General features: G+C 41.1%; 1 protein-coding gene and 1 pseudogene across 1 annotated transcript; both read left to right on the top strand.

The window, feature by feature from the left end:
- The first annotated feature begins 7,009 nt into the window (after positions 1–7,009).
- On the top strand, positions 7,010–8,424 carry LOC147447286 (uncharacterized; annotated as a pseudogene).
- A 148-nt stretch (positions 8,425–8,572) lies between these two features.
- LOC147447285 (uncharacterized) lies at positions 8,573–9,553 on the top strand. Its single transcript, XM_086523600.1, has 2 exons — positions 8,573–8,672; positions 8,991–9,553. The coding sequence occupies exons 1-2, from the start codon at positions 8,573–8,575 to the stop codon at positions 9,551–9,553; spliced, it is 663 nt and encodes a 220-aa protein (XP_086379726.1).
- Positions 9,554–26,014: the final 16,461 nt, after the last annotated feature.

The following is a 26,014-nucleotide window of genomic DNA, read 5'->3' as shown; positions in this document are numbered from 1 at the left end:
TAGTCCAATATATATCTCTAATCTCATCTCCCTCTCCAACCAAAGCTATATGTCTCACTCTTAGAAATTCATTCTAGGTTCTCCTTGCTACAGGTACATCTCTCCTTGTAGTATCCTTATTGCCTACAGGCAAGAATAGGGCTTGGGAGGGAAATTCTCTTCTCTTGTCTTCTCTCATATCTATATTGTGCACATACTAGAGTTATCCTAGATGAATAATCCACATGATGAGAATTTCTATGGCTTCCACTCTGTGCAATCTATTAGAGTTAATGTATGGATTAGCCGTAAAACACACTTTCAACAATGTATAATGTTTCTCTTTGGCCCAGAAAGGCTCAATGAAATACTTCTTTCATCGGATCCCATCATACTACCTCTTATAGACTATAACTTTTCTTTTGACGTAAGTGTAGTTATCTTGCTATGAACCAAGAGGATTTGTACACACGATTAATCTCAATCACTAGACAAAACATATATATTATGGTAAGCACAAAACTACAATTCCAAAGAACAATTCGTAGCTTGTTTGATCGGAAAAGATTGAATGCCACTGAATCATCTATTAACCCTTTCATATTACTCATGATACGATATGACCATAGCTTTGATGTTTTCATCTTTGTGTTGTTTTGATATTCTCTTGTGTGTTCTTTCTTTGTGTGTGTGAGTGCAAGAGAGAAAGCGTGGGGCTTCTTTGATTGCACTTCCTTCCAAACCCTAGACTTCATGGTATCTATGGTTTAACTCCTTCATATAGTTTTTTGGAGTTCTCTCACAAACTCTCACAGTCAAAAGCCCGGTGCTTTCATGGCAAGACCATAAATTTCTCAACATATTTTTGGTGAACCCAATGCGAATCTTCCCGGGTGAGAGTTTTTGGGTAACCATGGGTGATCATGTTGAGAAACGAGGTATGCATTTGACCCAACAACAATGCAAATGTTTCAAGCATTTGCAATGTTCATGCAACAATAACATGCCATTGAAAGAAGGGAGATTTCAGCAACCAAGGCCATACAATCGGTCATCAATAGAATGGATTAGTTCAATGGAAAAGATGTAACCAATACTTACGCGATTATGTGAAGGAGATGGAGATTCATCGCGTGTCATAAGGTGAGATGATTCAAATCTTTGAGCTAGTTGTTGCTCTAGAAATTAGAGAATATGTTAGGGCAATTAAAGATGGGCATGGGAGAAACTAGGAAGATCTCAAAGTAGCTTTAAAGGAGGAATATTTCATGGAGGACTCTGAGAGAGTGAACAAAATAATATTCTTAGAATGGGTAGTTAAGCCAAATCAAGGACTATCAATAACAGAGCTACTTAGGGAATTTGAGTGGCACTATACACAACTCATTAGGACAGAAAGGGCCACACTCGATGCAGAAAAGACAAATCTTTTCTTACAAGCTGCAGGTAAACATTTTCAAGAAAATTTGGAGCTTTTTCTTGAAGATAAATATGCTAAGCAAGGACTAGAGACCTACTGGAATGAAGTTGAAGGTGATGTCTCACTGCTTGCCAAATGACAGAGAGCAAGGGACAAGATGGTAGTAAACACTACAAGTCCTTCCACTTCAACTTCTGACAAAATGGTAAAGCCTACTTTTATAGCTCCTAAGTTTGATGAGTCTATGGTAGATGAGCTTGTGAAGGGAATGCGTGACTTGAAGGTGAAGCTTGAAAAGATTGAAGAAAAAGGCCAACCATCAGGGCCACTTCCTAGGCAAAGATAACAGCCCAAAGAAGGGTTTGTTAATAGATGCATTTGGTGTGATAGTACAGACCATGTAAGAAGGAATTGTGATAGTATCAGTAATGCTTTGACAAAAGATGTTGTCTTTTTTAAGGATGGTAAAATCCACTTAAGAGAGATAGGTCTACCCTTGAGAACTAACTTGGGGAAGGGGGGAATGCAAACCTTAGTTGAAGATATGGTAACTAACCATGCCACCACTTCAGTTGAGGCAGCTATTTATGGAGTAAAAATTGAGCATCTTAGTGATGAAGAGGTGAGTGACCATCATGGTCAGATTTTCCCAAATGTCATGCAATTAGCTAAAAAGGGAAAGCTTACAAAAGAGATTCTACATGAAGCAGGTGATTGCATACGTCTAGAAACAAGATGGAATGATATAGTGGACTCATTGTCAGTGCATACCTACATTACAAAATGCCAACAAAATGAGGCTATTGTAGAAGAGAAGCGCAGACGTGAGAATGCTAATGAAGGACCATCAAAAAGAGCTTCTAGAAGTGGGGAAAGAAGTGACTCAATGCCTTCCCAAACACCCCCAACACAAGGAGCATCTCCACCTGAAGTACTCATGGAGGAGTCTACAGTAAGAAAGAAGAAAGAGCCAACAAAAGGTAAGACAAAAGGCCCAACTTATAAACTACAATCTGATATTGAGTTTGCTACAGATTTAAAGAAAGTATTGGAGGATAGGATTTTGAATAGAAAGATTGAGTTTACTCTGAGAGAAGTTTTTGGCATTGCAAAGAGTGAATTCCATGAGGAGATCATTGACATCATCAAGAGAAAGAGGCAAACTCTTGTTGAAGTTTCTCGTCTCCACAAGTTGAAGGAAAAATCTTGAAGACACAAGGGATGCATTTGCAAAATAAGGAGGATGATGGAGGTGTGGTAGGATGCTACCAATCTAGTTAGAGAGTGAAGCAGGTGCATTTCTCAAATGATGATTAAGAAGTTGAAGCTATTCCTAGGAGCTACTATTCACGAAGTCACTGGGAAAGGGCTACTACAGAAACTTTGGTCAAGGTAGGTGACCTTGAAGAGCCATTTGTTGCCTTGATTGACCATGGTTCAAAAATAAACATAATGTCAAAGAGTCTCTACAACAAGTGTAAATGGCCGATGGACACAGATCATGGTTGGATGGTGAAAGTGGCAAACAATTCATCCGATGAATTGTATGCAGCATGTCCAGTTGTGAAGGTGACAATAGGTGATGTAAAAATTGACCAAAACTTCTTTGTACAGGATACATCTTCATATCATCTCATCCTTGGATAGCCCTACATTGTGGGAGTTCGAATGGAAACAAAGGTAATGGACGATGGTTCAGTTTATGCCAGGATATGAAGCAAAGATGGTAAACGTGTTGTCCAATTCCTCACAGTTTGTGTAAACCATGAAAAACATTGTGACAACCTTAGAGATCATCCTCTACCAAAGGTGAGCAAAGAATTTCAAGACCATAGGGAAATGATGGATTTTGGCCAAGTACCATTGTAAAGCGGGATTGCAGTGGTACAAAAAGAGAAAGGGTCTTGCTTGATCCAAAAATAAGTGAAACTTTCTCAATGGGCTCCTTGGTAACAAGAAATGGATCAGTATATTTTACAAAACTTGAAGATTTGAAGAGATGTGAGAGACAATATGTACATAATGTAAAAATAGGCATAAAAGAGGGTGGGGTGCTAGAGCCTACTAAAAATGTTTTTGGTTTGTGTGAGCAAGTTTCTTTTGTAGATACTATGGGTGAGCTTGATGCTATAATGGAGTCTAGTTTGCATCTTGAAAATGAAGTTGTGGAAGTATGCTCTATGGAAATGTATCGAGTCATAGAAGCCTTTAAATAAAACCAATGTTTTGAGCAAACAGTTGGCCCAGAAGTCCATGTTGAAACTAAATACAAGAGTGTAGCAAAGAAGGTGAAACCAGTAGCTTTACCTCTAACACACAACAACAGGGAAAAGATTGAGAAGGCTTCTGCCAAGTTTGAGAAATCCTAAAAATATTGGGCACACCAACATTCGAATTGCACCCTTTGGGCCATGTTCACACCTAGGACCTTAAAGGCCTCCCCCTTTTTATTGGGGATAAGGAGCCCTTCCCACCCATAGTATTGGGCACTACTGCCCTACATAATGGGGCTTCCCATCCGGTGATGTGGTTTGCAAGTAAAACCGAGGATAAAGTGGGAGTTTCCATGCAATTCTAAAAAAGGATAAGTATCAATAAATTTAAAAAGTCCCTTTTTTGGCATTTTTGGGCATCGTGGAGCAGGAGGAGATGTTTGTTTGGAGAGGAAGCCGACGAGGACTGCCTAGAGGGAGCTTTCGGAGAAGGAGCAATGATTTTGGAGAGTAGGAAAGAGCTCCAAGGAGCATTGTAGCCCATATTTTTGGATGAATCAAGCGTACTATTCCCCTTTGTAAGGACATGTGTCCTATGGGCAAGGCCACCGACATGGCCGGATAGTGTGTACGCTAGGGGGAGGCTATAAGATAGCACGGTTGGGTGGAGACTAGCACACGCATTACCACCCCCCTTTCACTAGTATCCCATCTATTTTTGGGAGGAGGCAAAAAGCGGGTTGCATGTACGTACGACGTTCTGCTTCTCTCCCATGTTTTGCAGACAACGGCGTCTTCATTCTGCAGCAAAAGAAGATAGGCACGCTTTCTTGTGCGTAGCGTGTGGACAGACAGCACCGACCGCAAGTGGGTTGCATGTGTGTGCGACATACTTCTTCTCTCCCATGTTCTGTAGACTGTGATGTCTCCGTGGTGCAGCAAAAGAAGATAGGCAAGATTTTTTGTGTACAACGTGTGGACAGACAACATCGATCGTGACCGCCTTGCACAACGGGCGACCAAGGCAAACTCAACTGGCAACTCGACGACATCGAGGCTCCGAAGGCTTTCGTTGGTGCTGTTGGCTGCGCGTGTAGGAAGGCCCGCTTAACCCTTGCATGAAGGAGGCTTGAACCCACCCCATGAGGGTAAGAGGCCAACACTTTACCATCAAGCTAAACTTCAAGGAAGTAGCTTCACCCTTACTTTTCACTTCTTGGAGGAAGGCAAGTTTCCTCCAAAAATTCTTTTTTCCTCAAGGAGGTAGATTCAAAGTTAACAAAAGCCTTCACAAAAACGACGGGTTTTTATGAAGAATAAACAAAGGTGTTCTTACAACGAACGACAAGTGAAGAGTTCAAATTCTCGCAAGGCGAGGTTCGCATGCAACGCAAATCGCGGAGCATACAAAACACAAAGACTTCAATTTCACAAGGTACAAGTTGTCATTTTTTTTTCTCTCTTTGCATTAGTATGTGTTTACCATGGCCAGTGAGAATATCCCACCTACACATACGTTTGATTTTGAGCACGTAGATCAAAATCACGGCACCATGGGTGCGGCTGACACTAATATGCATGATGACGACGATCTAGGAGATCATGGCCTTGTAGATATGATTGCTTTCAAGACTTTGGAAAATCACCAAAGCATACTTGAATGCAACCTCTTTGCACTTAATGAAAATGTTACCAATCTTACGAAGTTACTTGTGAAATTTATGAATTCATAGCAGACGACTCAAGGAGCCACAAGTGGCACGGTTCAAGGGAACCAAGCTCGCACGACTCAAGTAGTCCAAGAGACAAATGCTTCAGAAGATGCAGAAGGTAGCAATGCATTACTTAAAAATATCACCATTCCTGAGTTTCACGAGTGTTAAGCCTAAGAATTTTGGGATGTTTACCTTAGTGGAAGTTGGAATGTTAACTTGTACTTTTGGGATTCCAAGGGGTGTTCTTGGGAAAGGACGTTGCCCATTAGTCTTATCGATGTATGTAACTTTCGATCAGTATCTTCTTGGAAATGTGAAGGCGGAAGTTATAGCGGATTTAGTCTGTTGTCGGTTTCTGTGTTCTGTTCCGGTTCCAGTTCCATTCTGATTTCTGTGTTTTGTCTATTCTGAATGTCTGTACCTTAAACACTTGGCCATCACGATGTAAGTGCGATGTAGCATGGATGGATTCAGGTTTCTCTTGTAGGAGCGAGTGATGTGGCAATGGAGGGAGGATGTTCAGAATAGTGTGAGTTGGCATGGGTAGTTGGTTGCACTCTGGAGGAAGCGGAGGAGGATATATTCCCGTGTTGGACAAGGTCAGTTGCTAGGCGGTTTCGACAGTTGTATGGGTGAGATGGTCAGTGTTCGGAACTACAGGGAATTTTGGATTATACTGGGATGCACCGAGTTTCTATAGGGGAAGATTCAGATGATACTGTGGAGGATCTGGATGGCGCAGAGGATTATCTAAGTGATAGATGGGAAGAGGAAGTACCGAATGAAGAACATGATATATTTCCGCAGTTGTTTGCAGTTGCAGTTATTCAACATATATTAGTGGCGAGAAGGAGATTGATTTTTGATCCGTTGGGAAGTACCAGTGCAGGAAATCCTGTACAAACAGGTGGACCTACAAATATGGCGGCTGCTAGGCAGGATATACGCATCAAATTCCGGACCTTTTTGGGAAAGTCGAAAGAAGACCCCGATTGCCACATATCTCAATACGAGACAAGATGGCAGGCCAGAGGATTTTCCGGAGTGTACGATGCCCAGGCTAAGATGCGCCACTTTGAGGCTACTTTGGATGGGAAGGCTATGCAGTGGTTCAGTAATTTTCCAGCAGGTCATTTTGCTGATTATGATGGTTTGAAAGCAGCATTTTTGAACAGACTCAGAAAGGAAAAGACTCCACATGATGTGTTGACCAAGCTTAGGGAAGTGAAACAAAGGAAAATGTCTGTTGAGGATTATGCACAAAAGTTTAACCACCAATATGTGAGAAGGTTGGCTACTCAAGAAAGGCCAATCAGATAATTTGGATTGGGACAGCGATTCGAATTCGAAAACTGATACTGATTCAGATATGGAAATGGATTTTGATAGTGAAGAGGATTCCAGTGAGGATTTGGATTTAGAAGTAGATGAGGATAAGAAGAAGAAAAGCAAGAAGAAGTCGAAGAAAAAGTCTAAAGAGAAAGAGGATAGAGTGTAAAAATTGGTAGCAAAGAAATTGAAGAAGTTGGGAGTGCAGAAAGTTGTGGAATCAAAAACCCCTCATTGTGAAATTTGTGTTAAGGATGGGCATTGGACAAAGGAATGTTGGTTTAATCCGAATTTCAGGGGTGTTGTACCAGAAAGGATTCAGCAGAAGATACAGCAACAAGGACCTCAAACTCATGGGGTGTTTCCAGAGACAGAAGGAAGGTAGAGGATGTTTAATAATCAAGGGTGGCAAAGGCAACAACCGTATTCAGGGTGGAGACCACAGTTTAATCAAGGGGGACCACCATTTAGAGGAAATTTCAATTTGGGAGGAGGACCGAGATTTGGAGGATGGCAGAATTCAAGACCCCCGTGGGGGGGAAATTGGGATCAGCAGCAGCAGTGGCAGAATTGGCAGCCACAACCATAAGGATGGAATCAGCCGGTTTGGAATTATCAAGGGGGGAATCAACAACAACCAAGAGGGCAAGTGCCATAGTTGCTAGCACATTCAGCTGAAGCAAACAAAGAGCCTGGAAGCAGTTTGATAGTAGTAGAATTGTTTCAGGATCAAGGGGTGAATGAAGTCGCTATGGATTGTCATCCGGAATGTGATTGTTCTAAATGTTTGCAAGAGGAGGTAGATGTATTAGTGACAACAAGGTCCAAAGCAAGGTTGAAACCTCCACTGGATTGGGAGGAGCAAAAGGAGATTCGGGATGAAGTAGCTGAAGATTTGATGGAAAAGGATCAACAGCATAGCAAGCTTAAATCAAAGGAGAAAGGAGTAAAAAATGAGGAGAAGGAAAGAGAAAGGACGGATGCCTTGTTTGAAGAGTTAACTAATTCCTCTATACATTCTACCTTGGATCAATTATTGTCATTAGTTCCAATTTTTAGAGATAGACTATATACAGTGATGCGAAGGACAAAGACTGTTCCGAGTATGAAGGAGGTGCAAGAGACAGTTCAAAGTTGTCAGATTAGCCCGAAGGATGTGGATTTTTTAGTACCAACACTGTCATTGGAATTTAACAACCGCAAATTTTCCGATGTTCTATTGGATGGTGGATCAAGGGTCAACATACTTTTGGACTCAGAATTTCTAAGGATGCAAGATATCAGGTTGGAACCAGCTCCATTTCAAGTGCATATGGCTAATCAAAGCAAATTTCAACCAGCGGGGATGTTAAGGAGGTAAGGAATTATCATTCATGGATTGCAGTTTTTGGTAAACTTTGTAGTCATCAGGAAGAAGGATTCAAAAAATACCTATTCTATGTTGTTGGGGAGGCCATGGTTTCGCACGGCTAAGCTAAAACAGGATTGGGGAAAGAATGAAGTGATGGTTAAGAAAGGAAGGAGAGAAGTTACATTACCAATGGGGCCAAAGAAGGAATTGTCAAAAGAGACGAAGCCAATGTTGGCACAAGCAATTAACATGTCTGAAGGATTGGAGGATGATGAAGAAGCATATTTCCTAGCAGAAAATCCAACAATTGTTCCGGTATTTGAGGTAGATGTGGAGCGGATCATTGACAAATATGCAGAAAAAGAGAACAGTTTGGGAATTGATCAATTGCAGGGGAATACAGATAGTGTGGAATAGCAAAATTTAGAAGAGAAGAAAATCCGAGAGGAAACTGTGATCGAGGATTCAGAGTTGGAGCCAAAGGAGGCAATACATAGAGCGGAAGCTTTGTATGATAAGATGATAAAGAAAGTTTCCCGAGTTAAGAAGGATGATTTACAGGGGAATGTCGATTGATGGGGACAAGATTAGTGCCATTCAGAAAGCTGTAGCTCCGGAAAATTTGAAGGCAGTGATGCGGTTTGTTGGACAGATCAAATGGCATGGTATGTATTTGACTAAGAAGGAAGTGGAATTTGTCTGGGGAGAAGCTCAAGAGAAGGCTTTTCAGATTATCAAAAAGATGTTGGTAGTTTCACCTATACTTCAACCACCAAATTGGGAATTGCTGTTTCATGTGTATGTTGATGCTTCAAACATGGCAGTAGGAGTTGTTTTAATGTAGGAGAAGATTAAGGGATGGTTCAGACCGGTTTATTATGCTAGTAGAATGTTGAGAGCACCGGAGAAGAATTACACAGTTACGGAAAGAGAAGCTTTGGGAATGATTTTTGCTTTGGAAAATTTCTGACATTATCTGTTAGGGAACAAAGTGGTTTTTCATGTGGATCATCAGGCTTTGTTATTTCTGGTAAAGAAGCCAAAACTGGAAGGCAGATTAGCAAGGTGGATGCTCATGTTGCAAGAATTTGATTACATAGTTGTTCATACTCCAGGAACTCAGCATGCAGTGGCGGATTACCTCAGTAGATTGGAACATAAGGAGGAATTACCAAGAGTATCGGATAAATTGCCTGAGGCGGATTTATTCCGAGTAGAAGGACAGTTTTTTGACAATTGGTACGATCAGATGGTACAGTTTCTAACAGATGGATTTTTACCTTCGACAATGTCTTCGGATCAAAGGAAGAAGTTTGCATTGAGGAGCAGACCATTTCTAATTATAGCTGGAGCATTATATAGAAGAGGAACAGATCAAATTATACGACGATGTGTTCTGAATGAAGAGCAGAAAGCAGTGTTGCAAGAGGCACATTGGGGATCAGCTGGAGGACATTTCTCAAGGGAAATTACAGGTCGAAAAATTTTACAAGCTGGACTTTGGTGGCCTTTGTTATTGAAGGATGCACATAGTTTTGCCAAGTAATGTGTTCAATGTCAGAACATGGGGCAGCCTACACAAGGGGATAGGATGCAGGATCATCCAGTATTGCCATTAGAACCATTTCAAAAGTGGGGAATGGATTTTGTAGGCCCAATGAAACCAAGGGCAAAGAAGACAGGTTCCACATATATTCTTGTTGCAACAGATTATGCTACCAAATGGGTGGAAGCAGTGGCTTTGAGAGATAATAAAGCAGCAAGTGTGGCAAGGTTTCTATATAAAAACATTATGACAAGATTTGGATGTCCTATTGAGTTGGTGTCGGATCAAGAAACACATTTTTTGAATTCTGTATTCAGGAGTTGACATCCAGATATATGATTTTGCATAAGAAATCTACCCCATATCATCCTCAAGCAAATGGGCAGGCAGAAACCTCTAATAAAGTGTTGGTGAGAATTTTGAAGAAGATTGTGTCGGAAAACAAGTCGGATTGGGATGACAAGTTGGATTCAGCACAATGGCTTTTCAGACAGCTTTTAAGGTGGAAACTGGAATGACACCTTTCAAATTGATCTTTGGGATTGAAGTTGTGGTGCCAATGGAATATGTAATTCCAAGCTTGAGGTTGTCAGTTCAGCATAAGTTAAGTCCGGAGGAATCAATTTCTTATAGACAGAAGAAACTGCTTAAATTGGAAGAGGATAGAATTCAGAGTGCCTATTTGGTGGAAATTGGGCAGAAGAGGAGACAAGCATGGATGTCTAGGCAGGTGAAATTCAAAAAGTTTCAGAAAGGGAGTTGGGTGATGTTATATAATTCTAAATTGGGACCACATCCAAGTAAGTTGAAGCTGAGATATTTGGGACCTTATCAAATTGAATCAAAATAGGGTCAAGGAACATTTTTGTTGAAAGATGTTTTCGGAACAAAGATTTTGAAACCTGTGAATGGATTCAGGTTGAAAAAATTTTATGGAAAGGTGCCTGAGGTTCCCAAGTGAATGGTCAATAGGGCTAGGGATATTGGCAGTAAATTCTTAACAATTGGTGTTCTAGGAGTTGCAGTGGAATTTTCAGAGGCAGAATTGGCAATTTGTTCTAGCAATTCAAAAATGAAAAGGGATCTGGAATTCGGAATTTGGATTGCAGACTGGAAGTCGGAAATTGGATTGTCGGACTTGAAGTCTCAAAAGTGGAAAGTTGGAGGAATGATATTGGGCAAAAGGGTACAGAGGTATTACTAAGTGGGGTACTCATTTTAAGGCAAAAAATCTGCTTAGTGCTGATGTGACTCACTTAAGGACGAATAATTTCTGGGCGAATCCAGCATGGCGTGCCCGAATCGAGGAGAATTTTCATCATCATAAGAGTAAGGTGGTGAGACGAGTTGAGGATCACATCCAAGTGTGTGAACATCGCAGTTTAGTGAGTGTTAAGTCAGGTGAGAAGGGCAAAATGTTTTCTGAGAATATTAAGGGCAAGCTCATGGTGGGTATGCAAGATGATGCGTCAGAAGTGATGCCGAACACCAGGTCGATGATGACGACGATGGAGGAGTTATTCAAAGTGCGGCAACACGAAGAGCCAATCGAGGTGGAAAGCGATGAGGCTGAATCTCTAAGTGATCAGGGCAGCGTGGAGATGGCGGTGGCAGCGTTTGACCCTAATGAAGGGGAAACCCAGGTATGGCTAAAGCGTATAGGTCTTTATGAATTTTCATGTCTACCTTGGGATACATGGGCAGAGAATGAATTTCCTGAGCAGCAGTGGAATATGATAAAGGAAAGTGATGGAATGATTACAGCGGATGGGCGCTTGACACCAAATTTGGTGTCCAAAGTCTTCAAGGTTCCCTGTCTAACTGTGCCGGCTAAGACGAGGAAGCTGACCGATTCCCAGATAAAAGGGGAATTCGGAAATCCAGTAGGAACGAAGGCATACTACATGGTGAAGAATGCGGGTGGAAACAGAGCTTCAAATTTGTTTTGGTATTTGGAAAAAGTGTGTATCTTCCAGAAGACTGCCTACATGTTGAAGGAGGATTTTGCTCGTTTGTTTCAGGCGGAGAGAGGCATTAAGGTGGATTTGGCATCAGTTCTGTATGATCGGATGCAGTTAACTAGAAAAAGAGACGACGTCGGACACCAACAGTGGGCAGAGTAGCACCTTATTTGGCTGCAATTTTCGAGTATGTTCTGAAGGTTCCGATAGTAGCAACAGGTTTGAAGACACCAGTGGTAGAGGTGGCTAAAGAAGAGGGAATAGCATATGGAAGTAAGAGAAGGAAATTGTTGTTGGACTCTCCAACAATTGAAAAAGGTAAATCACCTTTCAAAGTCTCTTGGAAGGGTTTGGAAGAATCAGAATCAAAGCCGAACAATTTCACAATGGAATCATAATCAAAGAAATCTGAGTCCAAAGGCAAAAAGGTAACGATGTTTATGAAAGGAATGGGTGGACGTGTTGAGAAGACTACTCTGGAAAGTATCAAAGTTAAAGTAGGGAGCAGTGATAGTTATGAGCATAAGGGAATTTTTTATGTTGAAGAGGCAGCTAACAGTTTGACTCAACTGAATGAGTTTATGCATAATCAAGATGCAGCTCTGAGGGTGATGAAAGTTGAGAAAATGGAACATAAATGCAGTGCTATCCCGGAGCGGGAAATGCAGAAGGTTTGGATGCAATTGTTTCAGGAGAGGTCAGATAAAGAAAGACTACAAGAGGAAGTTAGATAGACTACAAGAGAGGATTTGGTGAGAAATGTTGAAGTACTGAGTGTAGCTGACGATTTTACTAAGTGGGCAGACGGACTAAAAGCTGCAGTGGATGAACAATTCAAAGAACTGGGGGATAAAGTGGCTGAGTTGACCACTGAGAATATTTTCCTGATTAATAGATTGACTCCGTTGATAGATATGGAGAAAGCCACATTGCAGAACCAGGGAATGACAGGTATTTTGGTTGCAGATTCGGATGCGGATATTCTGAAGCAGGAAGTGTTGGAGTATACACAAGAGATGTGGAATAAAGCTACTAGGCTTTGGAGGGAATACATGGAGGTGTCGACAGATAGATTCAGAAATTGGTTTCAGCTAGCAGGAAAAGAAAGTCTTAGGAGGGAGAATGAGGAATTGAAGGTGGAAAATGAGAAATTAGTGGCAGAGATGCAGGAGTTGAAGGAAAAAGTAAGGAGATTGAAGTGAATGCAGGGGGAGTGAATAAGTGGAGCAGACCTGAGCAATGATGTTTTGGGACCAGATCTGATTGTAGCAGGAGGAGCAAAATCAGAAGTGGAAAAGCAAGTGGAAGCAGAGGGGGAAAAGCAGGCGGATTTGGATGTTGCAGCAGAAAAGGCAGATGCAGAAGAGGATGTTGGGGAGCAGGTTGTTTGATCAAGGGATTGTGGATCCAGGTCAGCTGTGGCTCTAGCCACCGGGCTGTGCCAGGTGTTAAGCCTAGGAATTTTGGGATGTTTACCTTAGTGGAAGTTGGAATGTTAACTTTTGTACTTTTGGGATTCCAAGGGGTGTTCTTGGGAAAGAGCGTTGCCCATTAGTCTTATCGATGTATGTAACTGTCGATCAATATCTTCTTGGAAATGTGAAGGCGAAAGTTATGGCGGATTTAGTCTGTTGTCAGTTTCTCTGTTCTGTTCCAATTCCATATCCATTCTGATTTCTGTGTTTTGTCTATTCTGAATGTGTATGCCTTAAACAACGAGAAAGAGCGTGATCGAAACAAGGATGCGTTCAATACGTTCTTACACAAATGGAGTGATATTCATTGATTGAGACACACCCTGGATTATAAAGACGGCTGTGGAAACAAGTCTATCTCTTAAAGACAAGGCCTATAAGTGGTGGATGACATTTCCAATAGATGCTCGTCCTCCGTATTGGGCTGCGTTTCAAGATTCTTTCTCCAAAGAGTTTTTGGACTCCAATATAGAAGATAAGAATTGGTTAGCATGGGATTCATGTCGCATGTCTCGCCTCTCTCTCACACAGTACCTTTCCGAGAATCGGGAAATCAAATTAAAACTAGAAGGTCTAGATGAATTCCAAAAGATACGGGGTTTTAATAGGGGTCTTGACAAAGACTATTGTCTTCATGTCAAGACCCAACATCCAAAAACTTTGGAAGAAGTCATTTGTCATGCCCGAAGATATGATGATGACCAAGAGAGGAAAGGAAATGTTTCCTACACTAAGAATAATTTTGCTAAGAGCAATGTGGCTAAGATCCAATGGCGAGGTAGATATCCCACACGTTCCAAGAGGAATATGAGACAATCTACCTCTCCACGCCCACAAGAGGCTAAGAAACCTAAGCACTCATGAGACACGGGGTGGGGACCAACATAACAAGAAAGATTGTCCTCTTTTGCAAGGCATAGAAAGGGACATGCACACGGTGCAACGCCTCGCATTAGATTTGTCTCCTAAATATTGTGTTGTAGAGGTTCTTCATATGGAATAAAAGCACAAGTGTTGTGTGACTGTTTCAATGTGGCATCCCACCTTTGGTCCCCATGATTTGATTCGCATGTATGGCACTATTAATGGACAACGTGTTTGTATTCTAGTGGATGATGGTGCAGCTCAAAACTTCTTGAACTCTAAGCTAGTCAAGAAATTGAAGCTTACACAGACTCCTTGCTCTCACAAGTATGTGGTGGAGCAGATGTCTAGGAATGATAAAGAAGTATGGGACACGGTAGTTCAAGGGGTTGAGCTTATTGTTCAAGATCATACGCTGACCCTTGACTTCCAAGTTATGAACATGAACCGTGCTGATGTAGTTCTAGGACGGGAGGGGCTGCATGGTTTAGGAAACATATTGCATACTAGTTATGAACACAACTCCTTATCCTTTATGGAAAATGGTAAACATGTGCTTTTGCTTGGTGAGTAAAATATACCATCTGTACCTCTTATATGTACAGCCGAGCTTTCTATTTTGCAGAAAGAAGATTTAATAGATGAAGTCTTTTTGTGTTACTGCTTGTCTCGAAGTCTTGTGAATTCTCAAGAGCAAAGTGCGGCGAATTCTAGTAATGGTATGCAAAGTGAAATGAACTCTAATGGTATGCAAAGTGCACTGAATTCTACTAATAAACAAAGTGTTAACAAATCTAACGAGCAAAGTTCTCTCAATTTTAATTCTATAGAGCAACATGCAATTGTTGTAAAACAAGCATTACAAGAATTACAAGATTCTCCATCCCAGCATAACTCTAGTTTACTTTCTCCTTTTGCACGGCAAAAGTTGACTCACTGACTCACGGAGTGTAGTGATGTGTTCTCAAGTGTTTTACCACCGGGTTTACCCCCTACACATGATGTGCAGCATGGCATAGATGTCTTGCTAGGCACTAAACCGGTGAGTAAACCACCTTATAGTATGAGTGCTAAAGAAGCCAATGAGGTTGAGAGTCAGTTGACTGACTACCTCGCCCATGGTTTCATTAGACCTAGCACTTCGCCTAGGGCATCACCAATTCTATTGGTAAAAAAGAAAGATGGTACTTTGCGCATGTGTGTAGATTATCGCGGATTAAACGCCATAACCATCAAGAACAAGTATCCTCTGCCAAGATTTGATGAGTTGTTTGATCAACTCCATGGGTTATGCCTTTTGGTCTAACCAATGCTCCAGCTACATTTATGATACTCATGGATAGTGTCTTATGTCCCTATCTTGGAAATTTTGTTGTGGTTTTCCTTGATGACATTCTCATTTACAGTAAGACTGAAGATGAACACATAGAACACTTACGATTAATGTTCGAACATCTACGAGCTCACGTGATGTATGCTAAGCAAAGCAAGTGCAATATATTTAACAAGGTCGCTGCTATTCTTCGATGGCCACATCCCAATACGATTGGGCAGCTTCAAATATTTTTAGGCATAGCTGGATTTTATTGGTAGTATATCCGTGACTATGCCAAAATCATTGTTCCTATGATGGATCAAGTTAAAGCAAAAAGTAAGACCTTTCTTGGGAAGAAGCCCAAAAACACAGTTTTGAACAACTCAAGGTAGCTATAGCCACTGCTCCCATCCTAGCAATCATCGACCCACTTAAGCCGTTTGTGGTAGAGATTAATGCTAGTGATAAATACATTGGTGTGGTACTTCTCCAGGAGGGCAGACCTATAGCCTTTGAAAGTAAAAAGTTAGATAGAGCTCAACAAAATTATTATGTTTATGAGAGAGAGCTCTATGCCATAATTTACGCTTTACGAAAGTGGCGACACTATTTATATGGTGCCGAGTTTGAAGTAGTTTTTGACCATGAGAGTATCAAATGGTTTACTACTTAAAAAGACTTGAAGGGCCGTAAACTAGATGGGAAAAAATCCTTCAAGATTATGATTGTAAGCTACGATATCACAAGGGGCGATATAATGTAGTAGCAGATGCATTAAGTCGGATGCCTCAGATTAACTCACTTGCTTTCATGGAACTAAAGAGTGGATTTTTGGAGTCATTCCGTGGTAAGTGTACACAATATCAATCATATGCTAAAGTGTGGAGTGCAGTTTTAAAAAGGGATCCCTCACACTCACATGTCTTTGAACAACGAGATCAACATGTCTCTGCACACGCAGATAGAAACTCCAACACACAGAGCTCCACCCCTACTCAGGAAGAGCTTAAGCGATGGAAGAATTTTTCCATTGATGATGGCTACTTACTACACAAAGGTAGAGTATGTGTGCCAAAGGACTTAGACACTACGTGCCACATCTTTTTTGAGTATCACGATAGTCTTAGTGCTGGTCATCCAGGTATTCATAAGACGTATGCCTTAGTTCGACGGCAATTTTATTGGCCGGGCTTACATCATGATGTTCAAGAGTACGTACTAAACTACCAACAGTGCCAAGTTAATAAGGCAGAGCGCCTCAAGGTAGGTGGCCTTTTACATCCTTTAGAGATTCCACAAGGTAAGTGGAAGAGTATCTCTATGGATTTTGTAGTAGGACTACCTACTACAAATCGTGGCCGCGATGCCATGTGGGTAATTGTAGACCATCTCACAAAGATGGGTCGATTCATTCCCACTAAGACTATGGTTAAGACATCGAAATTAACACGGCTATTTCTAGAGCATATATATAAACTCTATGGTCTTCCACCTAGTATCATTAGTGACAGAGATCAAAAGTTTGATAATCACTTTTGGAGAGCTGTGTTCCAAAAGTTGGAAACTAAACTTAATCTAAGTACGGTTGATCATCCAGAAACGGATGGTCAAATATAAAGAGGTAATCAAGTGCTAAAGGATATGCTACTAGCGTACGTTAGCAAGAAGCAAACCAACTGGGAAGACTACTTACCTATATTGGAATTTACTTATAATAGTTCAAAGCATGTGACTACAGGGTTTAGTCCATTTATGCTTTTATATAGACTTCAACCTAGATCACCCGTTACGGTGGGGTTGGCTAAGGAGAAGATACAACAAGCGAAGGATTTTCTCCAAGACCATTTTGACATGCTTCGAGTTGCTCGACACAATGTTAAGCAAGATCAAGATCGATATAATAAGTACACAGATGAGCATCATCGTCTTACTACTTTAGAAGAATGAGAAAAGTTTTTTCTCAAAGTTCCTGGAGCATTCAGAAAGTCTACAGACGGGAAAAGGTGCTAAACTTTCACCACGCTATTGTGGACCGTTAACCATTCTCAACTGTATAAGTCAAGTGGCCTATAAGTTAGCTCTCCCAGAGCACTCACGAGCTCATCCTGTTTTTAATGTTAGCCGTTTACGAAAACAGCTAGGATAGAATGATAACATCATTGACACAAGTGTGTTAGTTGACCTTATCGAACCGCCATGCAATGCTCATGAGCCCAAAAAGATTTTGGATTCTCATGAGCTTCGCACTAGACATCATGTCAAACGACAGGTGTTGGTAAAATGGCTAGATAGACCTAAAGAAGGTTCTACATGGGAGAATGTCTCTCAAACTTAAGAAACGTTTTTCTACGTTTGTTTTTTAGGACGAAAACGATTCTCCAAGGGGGGAGTAATGTAAGGACATGGGTCCTATGCGCAAGGCCATCGGCACGGCTAGATAGTGTGTACACTAGGGGGAGGTTATAAGATAGCACGGTTGGGTGGAGACTATCACACGCATTACCACATCCCTTTCACCCCTATTGCTATCAATCCCCCCATTCCCCTTCTGCTCTCTGCTATTTTCTCTTTTGTTGTGTCGGTTCTTGTAGGTTTGAATTGTCTCGGACCATTCTTTTTGTGGGGTGCAAAGAGTGAGCAAGAGAGAAGGGTTGTGTGGTGTCGGTGTGTGCGATTGAAACTGTGTGGGTGTTGTGTGGTTCGGGATTGTCCAAAGTGCGGGTAGGCTTGTTGGTATAGTGGTGTAGAGGTTGTGTGGTGCAAATCATGTCATTTCTAAAGATATTTTCTCATAAAATCTAATATCTAACCAACCCAAATGATTTTCTTGTATTAAACTGATCATTTAATGTGGGAGAATAAACAAGAACAAGGGTTAGAATATAGACATGTGCTTATGGATCTATCTCAACATGAGGCCAAGGTTAAAGGGTCCAAATGAGAGATGGTATTTCAAAGGGAAAGGCTAACTAATGGAGCTTAAAGACCTTAGGGTTAGCTTCATTAAAGACCTCTTAGTGTTAAAAGTCCTTAGATGGTAGGCAAGTTAGGGTTGTTCTTGAGATGCGAACCCGGCCCAAGATTGAGGTGCTTGTCGTGCTTGCTAACTAAGGTGCTTGAGGTGCTTCTTGTGCTTGAGGTGCTAGGACTGAGCTTAAGATGGGAACCCTCTCCAATCTTGATAGGGTTGTGCTTGAGGTGGGAACCTTCTCCAAGCATGAGGGGCCCAAGGTGCTCCAAAAGTCAACAATAAGGGGGTGAGCGCTACAAGCACACACACCCTCACACAAGCCAAGCCTTTCCTAAAGAAGCAACATGGACACATGTCAAGTTCCTCTCCACGTTGCCCTCATAGTGTGCCTAAACCCTATTGGTTGGCCTCTCAAGGGGTCCAATGATAATTTAACTGATTTAATTATTTTTTTATGCATTGATCAAGTCCTCTCTGTGAGGTCCCCAACCCTGAGAAGATTGGGACGACTTGATAGATGTCCTTCCTTTGTTCTCCTTCTCCGTTGATGACACCCTACTCTGTTTCCACAAAGTACAGATACGAGCAATAGAAGAGAGGAAGTCCTCTATCCATCATGTTTGTGGTTATAAGGGTCATACACCACAAGCCAAGTCGATAAATCAAGGATTCTAATGAAAACTATATCCTAACATAAATATGAAATCCAATTGACATATTTAGAATCCATAAACAATGCCTTTTTCCCCATGTTTAAGAGGCATGGATGCCATTCATAAACCCTAAATATGATATGAGACATAGTCTAAACTAACTAGTAATCTAATCGGGTCCACATTTTTCAAGGGCACGTGTATTTGGGACTTCTCAACCATATGCACAATGAGTCTCTAATTTCTCTTCTCTTAATAAGAAGGAGTGGAGAGTTTCTCGACTAATCGAGACCACCCATTCTTGACTGGTAACCTGAGGAACCAGCCCCCACTTTCCACCCCACACTCATACTTTTTAGCTTGTTTTCTAATTACTACCACACTATTCTGCATATACAAACAGTGCTCCTTAATTAATTCCAAACATAGCTTCTTTTATACAACCCTTCAAACAATACTAAAATAATTCAAACAAGGCCTAATGAAGATAATCCTATACTCCAACAAAAATAACTTTTCCAATTTCTTATGAGTTTGCCGCTACCCACGGTTCTTTGTCTAACCAACAGAGCCTTTGCAAAAGATTTATTTGCTAGCTGCGAATTTTGAAACCTTCCCATCTTGCTAACCGCGAGACATCCCCCTAACCGCAAGGCATCTTGCTAACCGCGAGGCATCCCACTATCCATGAAGTATTCTACTAATCGTGAGGAAAAAGAGAGCCGATAACTTTGACTTAATCTCCGCTAACCACGGAGTCATCTCGCTACCCACGAGGAATAAAAGTAGTATTCTTTCAACAATTTTTCTCTTTAAATGATTCTTCAAACATAATCAACTAACTCTTCATATCAACCAATAACAACATATCAAACAATAATAATTTATCAAGCAATAACAATTTAACAAATGCGACAATTTATCAAACAATTATTTCACTAATCTATGAAAACACATGCTTGTTTCTTGTGATAGAATCATGTTTCTTGGACGGTTTAAGAGGTTCCCTTTGCTTGACTTCCCAAATTAACATGAATAACAATGAAGAATTATAAATTTGTCTTACCGGATTAGCGACATGTTTGATTACCTCCCATATTTGAGGTTGGACGATTTCACCTTCTTTTGGAGTGGATACCTTCGCTTGATTTATGATTGGAGTAGATGATATCTTCTTTTCCACCTTCCGTTAAGATGGAATGACATGAGCATCCTTTGAGATTCGGGTCACTCGCTTTGGGGCCATCGTAATAATGAAGTACAGAAAAGGGAAAGAGAGAAAGAGGACTCAAGAATGCGAAGCGCAACACGAAAATGGTAGAGAAAGACTTGGAGATGGAGATGGCTTGAAGGTAAGAGCTTGACGGAGAGGAGTCAAGGGAGAGAAGGTAACTCCGATGTCAAGGCAAGAGAGCTTCTACTTCTGGAACTTCTGTGTGTGTGTGTTGAAAGTGAGGAAAGAAGGTCCTTTAGATAGGCTCTCAAGAGCCAAAAGCATAAGCTAAGAATAGAGGGAAGCAAAGAGAGATAAGTTCACGCACGTTCGCCGCTTTTTTTTTTGTAGACAGGGATTCCAATGCACGATTTTGAGTCTCTAAGAAGAATCTTGGAAAAGATCTCTAAACTAAACTCCTCCTCTCTCTTTTCTAAAAAGACTCTTTCTTTCCTAAAAGTACTCCTCCTACTCCTTCTCTTCTAAAGTTACTCCTCCTTTCCTAAAATTTCTCTCTCTTTCCTAAAAGGTCAACTCTTATCTTTAGATACAGTCTTGAGGCGTAAGTTTCCCACCAACCTATTGTTTTCAAGTGAATAAGGATCATAATTAGTAGTTCTAGAGTTCGATTTCCAATCCGATTGTTCCGTTTAAAAGCTTTATGAGTTAACAAAATATGAACCTTCAAATATTTGCAAAGTAAATGAAATATTTTTATTGAAAAATATTGGGTACATTACAATCCTCTCAAAGGGGAAAGGGGGTACTTGTCCCAAGGCTAGCATGGTTGCTTGATTTAACTAACACATATGATTGGCTAAGCTTGTAGGGTTCCAATCAAATTCTATCATTAGCTGCAAGGATTGGTCAACCAAGTGAAGCTAGGGGTGTGTTTGGTAGGTATAGTCTCTCTCTCTCTCTCTCTCTCTCTCTCTCTCTCTCTCTCTCTCTCTCTCACACACACACACACACACTCACAAGCTCATCCTTGCTTGGCAATATGCAAGGGCTCCATCTCCTTCTCCAAGCTTGTTGAGAAGTTGAGAGCCTACACCAACACTTGGTTATGGAATGAAAATATAACCAAGAGCCATGCTTCAATGTTTAAGCTTTCCATCTTCTTCATCATTATGCTATTATGCTATGCTATGCAAGAAGAGTGATGGTAAGTGAGTAACTATATCTTTCTCCTATGTTACTTCTTCTTCCTCTTCCTTACCGTCATTCCCCGCTAGCTCTCTCTACCTTCGAAGGTGTTTGAGGCCTTGGGACTGAGGCCGGGGAAGGTTAATGCTTTTACAAGATTATGTTATGCTCGTGATGCATAAGCTTTCCATCTTCATTGCATCACCTAGGTCACAAGGAACAAAAATATTGTACTGAGTCTCTCTTGATGGGAGAATCTATAATACAAAAGCCTATTGGGGGGGGGGGGGGGGGATTGGCTCCACATAGATCCGGTCCTCAATTGTTGTCATGTTCTCTAATTCTCTCTCTTGCAAAAGTATTGTTCATACCAAGTTAATTAAGTATAATGGTTATGTTGCTACCACTAATTAAGTTCACCCTCTATGTTCTCAAAGTAGTCTCATGAAAATGCTCACCCTAATTCTTAATTCCGCTATTCTCAAAGTTCATACGCCATTTCCATTACATTGGTATCAAAGCTATCGGTTTCTCTTTTCTTCCTTAATAAGAGAGGTCCTTAGTTTGTCCATGAAAGGTTGGACATGTTCATTATAGTAGGGTAAGGGGGACAGGAATCTATAGACTTGCACTCCACCTTACAATTTGTAAGTCTCCACATACATCCGATGGAGATACAACCCTTCCAAGTCCGCATGCATCCATGGAGATGCAACCCTTCCAAGTTCATTTATCAGTTTAGCCTATGGTAAATCGCACCAATTTTATAGCTTGCCATCGCTTTTTGCCTCGCTAGGTTGGTGTCTGGTACTAAGATAGCCTTGACCTCATAAAAACTCTAATCCTAAGCAAAGTTAACCTTGCCCCCCTAACCCCAAGTTTCTGTTAAGCTAAATGTTTGCCTCCACCAGACCCTTGGCCCAAACCTCAACCTAACCTTCCACCACACTGTGGACCCAAACCTTAACCTAAGCTAGCCATGTACATCAAATTCATTGTTGCACAGCTTAAGACTTCAATCTTGTATAACAAAGGAGGGGTTACGATAAAATCTCTTGGAGAAATCTAATGTTTTGACCCTTATCAAGGATTCTAGTGCTTCATGAAACCCCCTTGCCATTGGTACCACTTTATGCAATCTCTCTAAAGACCACCAAAAGTTAACACCTTAAAAATTTCCCACTCCCAAGGAAATACACTGACATTTTGCATCCAATCACCATGAAGTTGTACACAAGCCCATTTAATGCTCAACTAGAGTAAGCCAATCTTTTTCTTGGTATACACCCATCACCATTTTAAACTCTTGAAGTGGTACACAAGCCCAATGAATGCCCACCAAAGCCAATCTATTTCTTGGTCTACATCCATCACCATTTAAACTCTTGAAGCTGTACTCAAGCCCAATGAATGCCCATCTACCCACATTTCCCTCCAAAAGTCTTAGAATTTTTCCCTCCAAAAGTGCTTATAAAACCAAAAGCCTAAAGAGAGAATTTTCTATATTCATGGAATGCCCAGATGAGACTCAATAAGTCGAAACGCGTTGGCAAAAGCCATGTTTTTAGTGAAATTCTCTCTTTCCTTTTACCATTGTGTTTTTTTCAAATTACCCCTTTCGTATTTTCCCTTGGTGAAGTACTTGCACGCTTGATTTATAATTATATAACAGCCATTCATAACATTTGTACTTGTCATCTTTCACAATTGATAGAAAATTGTCAATCATTTCTTAACCATACATGCTATCCCTCCTTGCCGTCTTTGTTGCTTGAGATTCTTTGACCATATCAATGAATGTATATTGTAATTCTCCAAGATGTTAATCGTTTGCAGAATATCAATAGAGGAGCCAGACAAGTCCAGGTTTTACCACCAAGAGCAAGACCACCACCATTGAGGGAACCACAACAAGAACCACCCATGCAAATCCTACAACCACCCATTCAACCACATCCACCACCACCACCATTACCTCATCCCACCCTTACCCCCACCATCAGTCGACAATGAGGCAGTACATGTCATATGTCTTGAAGTTAAGGGAAAGGAGAAAGTGGAGGAGGATATCAAGGGAGTGGAAAAAGGTAAGACCAAGTTAGATCCATGGGGGTAAAGCGCACTAGGCATGATGAATCTTCCCAAAAGGAAGAAAAGATGAAAACTAAAGGGGAATCTAGCAAAAAGCAGTCCAAGTCACGATGTAAAATTGACATTGTAGATTTCTCTTTGGGTGAATGTTCTAAACCATATGATTTGGTTCAAGATGTTTCTGTGTAAGGCCCAAAAATCACCTAGGCCCAATTAATCCACCTAGCACCTAGGGTGAGGAGAAAATGGACAAAGATGGTTAGCACGAGATGACCAAAGCCAAAGATAGCTAGGGCTATCTCTAGGAGGAATCTAGATGACATTCTACCAGTGATGGATGCTCACATCAAAGGGCAACACATCTCCAATATCTACATCAATGGTGGCACACAAATATGCGTCATGAGTGAAAAAATGATGCATTGTTTGGGTTTAGAGGTGAGTCGGCCGGCACCATGCCAAAGCCAAAATGGCAAATAATGTAAAAGTTCAATGTGTTGGTGTTATATATGCAATTATGATAAAGACTTCAACATTGAGGTAGATGTGGACATCTTTGTTATGCCATAAAGGGGAGGGCTATCCTATCATTCTAGGGAGGCCTTGGTTTACGGCTATGAGAGCTAAGCAAGACTAGGACACCGGCATAATCCAAATGAAGTATGCCAAAGGGAAGCCAATACTTTATGACATGAAGGCAGGTCGGCAGTGCAACATGGATCTAGAAACCTCTATGGATGATTTTTCTAGTGGTGACTCTTTCAACCACTTCAGAGGAGGAGTCAACAGTGAGTGAAGAAAGCGACAGTAGCATTGTCATTCTCAAGAAACCTAAGAAGATGGATCAACCCGATGCCTCATCATCAAACCAAGGGGAGACACCAGGTATACAACCTCTGGTAGAAGCAAGTAAGCTACATCAAACGCTCTCTAGTGAGTTGTGTGGCAAGGAGCATAAAGATTATATTTTGATGCTAAGTAATTATACCACATTGCTCATTGATTAATATGATAAAATCACTGGCATCACAGTAGTTCAGCATCACATTAAGCTTAAGGAGGGAAGTAAACATGTAGTGCAAAAGCTCAGGTGGCTAGGAGTAATTCAACAAGACGCCTTGCTCAAGAGGTGAGGAAATTGCTAGAAGCAGGTTTCATCTATTCTATTGAAGACTCGGAGTGGGTTTCTCTAGTGGTAGTCACAGCAAAGAAGAATGGTAAGTGGATGGTTTGTGTTGATTAAAAGTCCCTTAATGCATCCACAAAGAGGGACCATTTTCCTCTTCCCTTTCAAGATGAAATTCTCAATGAGGCAGCAAGACATGAGTGCTACATGGTATGCGATGGCTACTCAGGCTACTTCCAAATTAGCATCATTGAAGAAGATCAAAGGAATAAAACCTTCATCACGCCATGGGGATGTTTTGCTTACAGAGTTATGCCTTTTGGTCTCACCAATGCTCCAACCACTTTTCAACGCTTTGTGACATTTGTTTTTCAGCAATTCTTTGGAAAATCAATCCATGTTTTTATTGATGACTTTTGTATCTATAGCTCCCGCTCTCTTCATTTGGAGTATGAAGGTCTAGCTAGGCTGCAAGCTTTGGGTGGCCAACTCAATGTGGAGAAATGCCACATTGGTGAAAGCAAGGTTACTCTTCTTGGCCATGTGATTTTGGCATTGAAGCTAACCCAATCAAGGTTCAAGCCTTGGTGGCTTTGACCTCTCCCACCACAACAAAGAAGTTGGTCTCTTTTCTTCAAAAGGTGAGGTATTTGAGTAGGTTCATTCACCTGCTCTCTCAAGTGGTTCTCCCTTTACAACAAGTTGCCCACCAAGAGATCTTCACTTGGAGTGAATAAAATGAACAACAGTTCAATGAGGTAAAACAAATTCTAGCCTCACTGCCCACCATTACACCTTCGAAGTGGGACAAGCCATTTTATGTAAACCCTAGTGTGACAGTATTGATGCAAAAGGATCCTTAAACTTCTTTCATGCGTCCTATCTACTTCTCTAGTCGCGTGATGACTCCATCAAAAAAGGGATAGACGGTAGTGGAGCACATGGTGCTTGTATTAATGTTTGCTACCACCAAAATTTGCTCTTATTTATTGTCTAGACCATTCATAATATTAACAATGGAAGAAGCATTTCCTTATGTAATGCAGCACATGGATGTTTCTTCTAGGATTTCCAAATGGCTCACAAGGTTGCAAAAGTTTGACTACACAGTGCAAGTGGAGAGCTCCACAAGAGCCACTCTAGAAGGCATTCTCACCCATTGCCACTATGAAAAGAAGCTAAAAATCAAGACTAGTGACGAGGAAGTAACACCTATGTTGGAGTTCCCTAAGATAGAGAGGGCTCACTCTCTTTCTTTTATGAAGCCTATAAGAGGACAGTGAACAAAGCTGCAGCGAGCATTGTCGTCTTCAACAAACAAAAGGAAAAGGTATTCTCCATTGGGCATCTCTTGGATTCCCAATCCAGAAATGAAGTAGAATATGCAGCCTTAACTTGGGTTAGAGTGGTTTGTGACACAAGGTATTCAACGGTTAAATGTATTTGGTGATGCCATGCTTTTAATAAAAGAAATACAAGGAACTTGGGCTTGTAAAAATCATAGCTTGCTAGGCCATTTGCACAAGGTTAAGGAACTCTTGGGGAAGTTTCAAGTTGTACAATTACACCATGTCCCTCGAGCAGAAAATCAAGAAGCAGATGCTCTAGCTAGAGAGAAGCTACAAGATATTCAAGTGGGGTGGGTG

Source organism: Adiantum capillus-veneris, chromosome 11 (assembly GCF_014529385.1).
Source record: "Adiantum capillus-veneris isolate H3 chromosome 11, ASM1452938v2, whole genome shotgun sequence".
Classification (NCBI taxonomy): Eukaryota; Viridiplantae; Streptophyta; class Polypodiopsida; order Polypodiales; family Pteridaceae; genus Adiantum; species Adiantum capillus-veneris.
The sequence above is the reverse complement of the archived record's forward strand: the minus strand, read 5'-3'. Positions and strand labels throughout refer to the sequence as shown.

What these genes read in the sequence shown, in the direction of transcription:
- LOC147447285 (XM_086523600.1), top strand. Translation starts at nt 8,573, where the DNA reads ATGTCGATTGATGGGGACAAGATTAGTGCCATTCAGAAAGCTGTAGCT. An exon ending in TGGACAGATCAAATGGCATG is followed by an intron (nt 8,673 to 8,990) that starts GTATGTATTTGA and finishes ATTATCTGTTAG; the next exon opens with GGAACAAAGTGGTTTTTCAT.